At 35.9% G+C, this 9,271-nt stretch overlaps 1 protein-coding gene across 1 annotated transcript; it reads right to left on the reverse strand.

Annotated features, from left to right (window-relative positions):
- Positions 1-2,682: 2,682 nt before the first annotated feature.
- LOC107728021 (histone H1-like) lies at positions 2,683-3,392 on the reverse strand. Its single transcript, XM_016538073.1, has one exon. The coding sequence runs from the start codon at positions 3,330-3,332 to the stop codon at positions 2,712-2,714; it is 621 nt and encodes a 206-aa protein (XP_016393559.1). The 5' UTR covers positions 3,333-3,392; the 3' UTR covers positions 2,683-2,711.
- Positions 3,393-9,271: the final 5,879 nt, after the last annotated feature.

Here is a 9,271-nt window from a genome sequence, read left to right on the forward strand (position 1 = left end):
TCCTCATCGTCTGTCATGCGTTCAGTGATGAAATGTCCAAGGTATTTTACTTTAGCACACACAGTGAGACTCCTCCTAGACAACTTGAAAACTGGAAATTTTATACTTTTATCCTCCTTAGTTCTGCAAATCATAACCACACTCTTATCAGGATTATATAAAATATCATGTTCAACACCATAATCAGAACACATAGTTAAAAGCTGTTGAAGACCAGCACTGCTATAGGACTAAACACCACAAGATCATCTGCATGCATAATATGATTCACTAGAATATTCCCAATCATACACCCAGTTTTACAAGCATTCAAACATTCAGATAGATCATCCATGTAAAGATTAAACAGAATTGGGGACAAAATCCCTCCTTGTCTCACGCCATTACTAACCCCAAAAGGAATAACTTCGCATGGTTAACCCGATCAAAAGCTTTAGATGCATCAATGAAGCACATAAAGACTGATGAGTTTTTATCTCTATACTTGTTTACTATTTCCTTTAATGCAAAGAAGCAATGATCAGTATCATCTTAAATCCAAACTGATTGTCTGTAGAATTAATAAACACATTTAACCTATCCAGCGAGATTTTTTCCAACACTTTAGACAGGATACTAGCTAAAGCTATAGGTCTATAATTATCTAAATTACCTACCATTCCAGCTTTGTTCTTAATAACTGGCACTAACAGAACAGACAACATTGAATCTGGGAACACACCATGAATCAAAAGGCCAGTAAAACAGACAGCTAATAAAGGGGATATCCTCTTACTTCCATATTTAAGATGTTCAGCAGAAATATTATCTAGGCCACTAGCTTTATTTTGAGGCAATTTACTTATAGCATGATCCACCTCACGTGACATAATCACTATTGGATCATTAACTTGAATATCATCCACATTATACAATTCATTTCGGATGCAATTAAAAAGACTACAATAATGCTGTCTCCATAATTCTGCAATATTCTCTGCCCCAGAAACTCCATCTAAGGTACAAGGAAGAGATACTCTGCATCTATTAAAAGTTCTGACTTCTTTCCAACAATCTGATATTATGATTTAACAGCTTCATAGCCATAGAATCAGTCCTTAAGCTTTGCTCTTTTTTACAGATAAAACTAATAGCATACTTATATCTTGCATTTGTAGACTTCTTATACTCAAGCTCAGGCCCTTGCCTGGGTCTACCTGCTATAACCCATCATTTAAAAGCTTCCCGGGCTTCAGCCTGATATTCAGCTACATATTTACTCCAGCCAGGCCTAGTCTTATTCATTATACCCTTCGATTTAAAAAAAAATGGCTTACTACAACCATGCAGGGCATTAACTATATCATTATACATTGAGCAGATATCCCTCTGATGATTTGCATCACTACACATCATTGCATCCCTAGGTAAATGAATATTACTCAGGCATCTACCTGTATTTACATAATCGACTAAAAGGTCCTCCTTTGTAAGTGCTGACCAATCCATTTTTGCTGCATTGATATTATTTTCATTATTAGACATCGCTACAAGAAACTCAACATTTATCACCATAGACACAGGTATGTGATCAGTTGTTACTGTATCATATAAGATACTCATACCCCTCAGCGAGGCATGTGCATCTGCTGTACTAATACAATGGTCCAACCATGATGTTGTGTTCCAAGCCTCACTAACATAGGTATAGCTATCTACAGGCAAACACACTTCACTTGACAAAATGAGATTATTATCTTGGCAAAACTGGACAATATGACTGGAAAATAATGAATTTCTGTCTGAAATATCCGCATTCATATCCCCAATGACATACACACTAGAAATAGTATAACTTTCAATAAAAGAACTGATAAAAGCTAGTCTATTTAAATACTCATCTTCATTATGATGGCATTCGTAAGGTGTATACACATTTAGAATAATAAAAGTCTTATCTCGATAAGTAATCTGTATTGCAATACACCAATTCACATGCAATCTAATTACCTTCACCAGTGGGTCTAACTTTTTTTTCCACAGTATGGCTACACCCCCAGATATCCTACCTTTGATTAACTTCACCATAGACACAGGTATGTGATCAGTTGTTACTGTATCATATAAGATGCTCATACCCCTCAGCGAGGCATGTGCATCTGCTGTACTAATACAATGGTCCAACCATGATGTTGTGTTCCAAGCCTCACTAACATAGGTATAGCTATCTACAGGCAAACACTTCGCTTGACAAAATTAGATTATTATCTTGGCAAAACTGAACAATATGACTGAAAAATAATGAATTTCTGCTTAAATAATTAATTTTCTTAATGCTATTAATTACAACTCTCACAAGTTACATAGTAATAGTTTAAACGTGTATTTTTGTTTCTTTTTGTGTGTACCTTTATTTCGTTTTCTTTCGATTTGGTTATTTCTGAATCTTTTTTTAAGCACATTATGACATTTTATGAATATAGCACTTTACTCTTTATTAAATGTGCTACACGATTAACCCTGCCTTACCTATTATTTACTGAATTGTCTGGTTTTACTAATAATAATAGTTTAAAGTTTGACTTGCAGCAGTATTTAAATTATTTTATCAATGATGTCCAAATTATGCAACGACACAACACTGGACAGATAACCGAGGAAATAATGCTCTCTACTTTGAATCAGTGGGTGGCTCTTAAAAGAGCCGTTTTGATAAAATATTAATAAACAGTTTACTTCTTTTTGGCTGCTGTCTTTTTAGGTTTGGCAGCTTTGGGTTTCACCGTTTTGGGTTTGGCTGCTTTGGCCTTTTTAGGGCTCTTGGCTGTTTTCTTAGGAGTCGCTGGTTTCTTTGCTTTTTTGGGGCTCTTCGTTACCTTTTTAGCAGCCGGTTTCTTGGCCTTCTTCGGGGATTTCTTGGCGGCGGGCTTCTTCGCGGCTGCGGTCTTGGGCTTCTTCTTCGCGGCGGCAGGTTTCTTGGCTGCGGGCTTCTTTGCTGCGGGCTTCTTGGCTATAGGAGCGGCTTTCTTGGCGGGTTTTGTCTTGGTCTCGGCTTGTTTCTTGTTGAGCTTGAACGAGCCGGAGGCGCCGGTTCCTTTGGTCTGGACCAGGGTGCCTTTAGTCACCAGACTCTTGACGGCGATCTTGACGCGGGAGTTGTTCTTCTCCACATCGTAGCCTTCGGCAGCCAGCGCTTTCTTCAGTGCGGCGAGAGACACACCGCTCCTCTCCTTAGACGCGGACACAGCCTTGACGATGAGCTCGCCGACGCTCGGACCCGTTTTCTTGCGTTTAACTGCTGGTTTCTTCTTGGCCGCTTTGGTCGCGGCAGCTGCTGGAGCGGTTTCTGCCATGATCTCTCTGATCGAATCTGGACTCAAACTGTGACTGTAAGCAACAAAGAATGAATGAGCGGCTGTTGTGCGGCGCTGCGCATTTAACCACAGAATGAGAACCGTGTAGACTCAACCAGCGCTGCTCAGTGTCTGTGCTCCTGCATGAGCGACCGGTGCTTGTGTTTTCTCCTTTCATATTTTGAATAAAATTGAAGTTGTTAAGTAATTTAGTCGAGTAAAACCAACGTATACATATTGTAGAGGTACTGAACTTTATTTAGAGACCAAAGATTGCTACAAGTGAACATTTATTGTAACACCGTCAGATCAAATCCACGGCATGAGCACGGTAATGGACAAGGTTGCGTGTACTTTTCATGTAAATTTTGTGTATTAACAGTGGTGAATATTTGAATGTGTCATCCGTGTTTTTAACAAACACTTTGACAATGTGTTTAATGAAAGAGATATCGCGGAGGGACTTGTGGAGTGTTTTATTCAGACGATGTTTCGGTCAGCTTGAAGCACACGACACACAGTCTGTCACTGCTGCTTCCCACGTTTCGCTGCTTTATTGATTCAAAAATCCCGATTAAATCTCAAACACAGCACCTGATCGCATATGTCATAGCAGAGGGGTTTTTCACACAGATTTTTTTATTTGTTTGTTTTTTGTTGTTTTTGTTTTTTTTTTACTGATGAATAAAACTAATTAATTTATTGGTACTGTGTGCAAGCGTTTGTTACAATAACATAAATGGAAGCAGATAATTTCTTTAATAATGAATAGCATTCATTGGCTGGAAGGGAAATGCACATTTATTTTTTTATTTTTTTTCCGGATTTATAAAAATGCTTTATTGTTATGGCATGATTAGACAACAGCTTCAAAAATAGTTTGGAAATATAGTTTTCAGTTGCTGCCTTTTTAGGAAATAATAACATATTTACAAATGTTAGGATTTTTGGAGGTTTTGTGCTTGATTCATATTTTTTCCATATAAGAGTTCAAATATTACATCATTATTTCACAAATTCAAACAGCATCACAAATCAGACAACAAGAAGGCAGCAAACGTGACATTATCAAATTATGGCTACGGTTTATATTGTATGCCTTATATTTTTAAACAAGTAATCTAAACATGTTGATATTGACTGATGTGGCCAAATTAAGGAGAAATGCTTGTCTTGTCTTGTTTCATCCTAATTCTATTTATGGAGGTCATAATGTCATTTCTCTATTTAAGGCACACGTCAACCCACATCAGACCGTCAGAGGCTGGAAGAACGTCTGTCAGTTGTACTTCGACATGTTTTCCACTGCTGCTCTGTGGGTGTAACAATTCACACTCTAATCAAGTGGCAAAATAAGATAAATGTCATGGTTTTGACAATCAGAATACTTATTGTTTTAGAGTTGAATGCCAACAAAGACTTTTGCTTTCCAGCCCCAAACCCATCTTTCATTTGGAATTCCTGTTGCGATACAATATAGTCACACAATAGCAATGCTCTCCCACATATTTTGCTATTCTAATTGCACTTATACTTGTATCCATTGTTGGTATTAGTAACAGTGGGTGGGAATATATTCAAGTTTTATACCATCAGGCTGATAACATTGCTTTAGTCATTCAGCAATCCTACCACTGTAGTGAAACCATGCACCCTTATCATGGGACTGACCCAGTATTGATTTAAAACTGAATAATATCATATAAATGTTTCATATATCACTTGCACATCTCACATATCGTTATCGTTTTGCACTTATGAAAACTGATAAAAGTGTCATGGGCCAGACATGATTCAGTTGCCCTTAAACAGTTTGTTGTGAAATCACCCAGAAATTCTAGTAACATTTTGTGTCTTCACACTTCCCTTTTCTAATTTTCTGAGATAGTCAACATTTGGCAAAACTTCCTTATTTGACCAGTCTGATGATAATTCATAATGTTTGCCTTAAAACGATCCGCATAAAGCCCCGATTTAGATGCAGCACAGAAATGAATCTCTTCCCATTCAGTCTGAACTTTGCTAACAAATCATCAGTATATAGTACATGTATGAACATGTCTAATGAGAGTTTTGTATGTTCTTATAATTTATACAGAAACAATGAATCATTGATGTGCTTCTTAATCATGTACAACGTTTAAAAAAAATACAGACTGAAAGTCAGGGATATTAATTATAAAAAAGTCATAATAACCATAATCATGGTTTTGGCAAATTATACTTTGTGTGTGTTTAAGATTATTAAAGGGGTCATATGATGCGATTTCAAGTTTTCCTTTCTCTTTGGAGTGTTACAAGCTCTTGGTGCATAAAGAAGATCTGTAAAGTTGCAAAGACTAAAGTCTCAAATCCAAAGAGATATTCTTTATAAAAGTTAAGAGTCAACCACGCCTGCCTAAAACGGCTCGTTCTAACACGCCCCCACACTGTAAACCCGAACAGTACTACTAACTTATAAAGATTAAGAACACTGCAATTAAAGTCTGTTAAATCGTTGATGCAACTTATAAATGCCTCGTTTATAATGGGTTTTCATGTTTTTTGTCTTGTCGCTCCGGGAGACGGCATCAACAGTATGGTGAGGGGTGTAACATTTCCGTCTCACGCTTGAGGTATTCGGCCAATCACAACGCACTGGATAGCTGGCCAATCACAGCACACCTCGCTTTTCAGAACGATGAGCTTTGTAAAAATCGACGCGTTTCAAAAAGGCGGGGCATAGAGGAGAAACAATAATGTACAGTATGTGGAAAATAATGTGTTTTTAACCTTGAACCGCTTAAACACATTTCATTACACCAAATAAACAAAATAATGTTCATTTTAGCAGCATCATATGGCCCCTTAAATTATGTAAGAAATGAAGCTAAATTAAATGGCTTAATAAAGAATCTTCCATATTATCCAAAAATAAAAATAAAAATCACAATAGACAGGATGACACAATTTACGTGGGAGTCATTTTCTTCCGTATGTATTTGCACAGGAAGTGTTGAGTCTATAAAACAGCCTGCGTGTTTGACAATGTGTCATTAATAGATCAGTATGGACCCCAGTCTACTTCCTCTAATGCTTTGTGAGTATCATTTTATCATTTATGCATTCATTTCTTATTTTGTATAATGATAGTGAATCAGTGTTTAAACACATTTCATTACACCAAATAAACAAAATAATGTTCATTTTAGCAGCATCATATGGCCCCTTAAATTATGTAAGAAATGAAGCTAAATTAAATGGCTTAATAAAGAATCTTCCATATTATCCAAAAAAATAAATAAAAATCACAATAGACAGGATGACACAATTTACGTGGGAGTCATTTTCTTCCGTATGTGTTTGCACAGGAAGTGTTGAGTCTATAAAACAGCCTGCGTGTTTGACAATGTGTCATTAATAGATCAGTATGGACCCCAGTCTACTTCCTCTAATGCTTTGTGAGTATCATTTTATCATTTATGCATTCATTTCTTATTTTGTATAATGATAGTGAATCAGTGTTCATCTGTATTTCATCATCTTATGTATTTAATTTATGCTTTCATTCATGCTGCTAATAATAGTATCAAATCCATCTGCAGTTCATGATATCTGTGCGTGAAAGTGAAATATACTCACATGTGCTGCATGTAGCTGAGTGAGATCAGTGTATTTATCGTTTATCATACTTTTTTGGAAGTTTGTTTTCTTCAGTAGATCTTGACTAGCAGTCAGTGCTTCTATATATAGTCTTTGCTTGTGCTGTGATGTGCTGATGTTTCTGACCACAATGATGCCACTTGCCATATGAAGCACTGATGAATAAGATCTAGTGTCGTGAGCTTCCCTTCACACTGCATCATGACAGCATCACAAAGATATTCTTAGCAATCCACATAGATTTTGTCTTCACTTCACTTCCTCTTTCACCCTCCGTCATTATTGACTCACTCCATTGTTGACAGATCTGAAAGAATAGATATATTGAGTTGATTTTATAGAATATAGATGATAGAAAGAGTTGAGCTGAGCAATTCTGTTCAATAACAGTATAAAATTGGCCTAAAATCAATTGCAATGTAATCAGTTGCAAAATACCATTGTCACCGCTTGTAGTTTATTATTTTTAATTCTTCTATAAAACAGCTTATTTCTCTCACACACTAATCAGTGTAAATTATTCAAATGGTGATTTCAACTATGCTTCTCTTGTGGAATTCCTTTTAAAAGTTTTAAAAGATATTCATATAATTCTATTTAGAAGCAACAAAATCTATTAATTAATCAATCGGTGTAATTGTCTCTTTTTGGTTTTTAGTGCTGATTTCAAACATCCACCCTCGACAAACGCAAGGTGAGTTATATTTCTTAAAATATTCGCACATAAAACACAGTGGAACAGAAAGAGAAAGTGTTTGTATGTGTGTCGTCGCGTGCAGTGTGTGTTGTGTTTGTTGTTTATGTCATTTATTGGGTCTTAAATGATAAAAGGTGGTTGTAAATAAAGTGAGTTTATTGTTCTCGTCATGCAGGGCATAAGGGTCCAGAGGAACAGAGCAGTAAGTGTTTTCATTGTATTGCACCATTCCTGGACAAAGACATAAAATAAACACTGCCACATGTGTAGATGGGTAGATAGATTATTGTGGCTTCTTTGGATGTTTTACCATAACATCTGTTTTTTCGGTTCTTACAGAGCCACCAGTCAAATGGTACATAAACAATTAATTAACTCCAACTGAGAAAAAAAACTAGTAAACGTTTGTAGATGCTGTATATTGGAAAGACTGAATGTTAACTGTGTCTGCTTAATCTCAATGCATGACATTAATTAACCACATATGTATTATATTAAAGATGTTATTGCCTTATGGACATCACTTTGATACATATCTCTGGCTGATAACAAAATACTTCCTAAATTATAGCAATGAAGCAAGCATTTTCTGTAAAGCGGCTTTGAAACAGTATTGTGTATTATTAACAGTATTATTTTAACCGTACTGTGAAAAGCCCAATACAAATAAACTTGAATTGAATTGAATTACTGAAATAAGCACCCAATTTGAGGAGGCACGTCTCACATGCGTCATCTTTTTGAGATCTCTTATATTAGAAGAGCATAAAACAGCTACAATTACATTACTCATAATGACAAAGAAAATAAGCTGAAGGTTGAGGCAAAATAAGGAAACCTTTCATATTAATAACAGAAATCATAAGCAGCAATAGATGATGACTAAAATCTAGGGATGCATGATATTATCGGACCAATATCGGAATCAGCCGATAATGGCTTTAAATGTAAATATTGGCATCCAATATGAAAAATTATGCCCATATGTCTCGCTGATAAGAGGAATACATTAACTCACATGTGCTCAGGGTGTGCTAGCAATTAGATCATGTCAACAGTGTGGCTCATTCTTGAAGCAAAGTTTTGTCTGAATGATGATTAGATTCACTGTTTTGGATCTCTGCATATAACTGAGAAAGCACGTACAGAATGCTGCATTCAGTGTGTGATAGAGTAAACAGTAATAGCACGTGCAGCGGCAGCCTCCCCCAGGTCCTAAAGCCCGTTCAGTAAGGAGTTTTAATTCCGTAGGGGGCGCTGTTGGCCTACTTCTAATTAAATGAAAGCAAAATACACAAATAATATTTAGACTGTGTTTCTGATTAAACAGAGCAGTAATTGATGCCATAAAATCATGAGTATGTTTTGATTTAAAGGTCTGAAGCTATAGCTTACAGGAACAAACAAACAAAATCACAAACATGACACTTAAATTAATTTTATATATACTGATTTATTCGTTCATGTGTAATAATGTTATATTTTTAAACAAATTATGAGCTCTAAAAGATTTTCAGAATTTTTGCAACTCTTTTGATTTAGACCATTTACAAATGTTAAACCTTAAAATAAAATGTTAAGGTTACTACTGCATCTTTCT

The sequence above is a fragment of the Sinocyclocheilus rhinocerous genome, unplaced genomic scaffold, assembly GCF_001515625.1.
Source record: "Sinocyclocheilus rhinocerous isolate Xijiao unplaced genomic scaffold, SAMN03320098_v1.1 scaffold1900, whole genome shotgun sequence".
In the NCBI taxonomy this organism is placed as follows: domain Eukaryota; kingdom Metazoa; phylum Chordata; class Actinopteri; order Cypriniformes; family Cyprinidae; genus Sinocyclocheilus; species Sinocyclocheilus rhinocerous.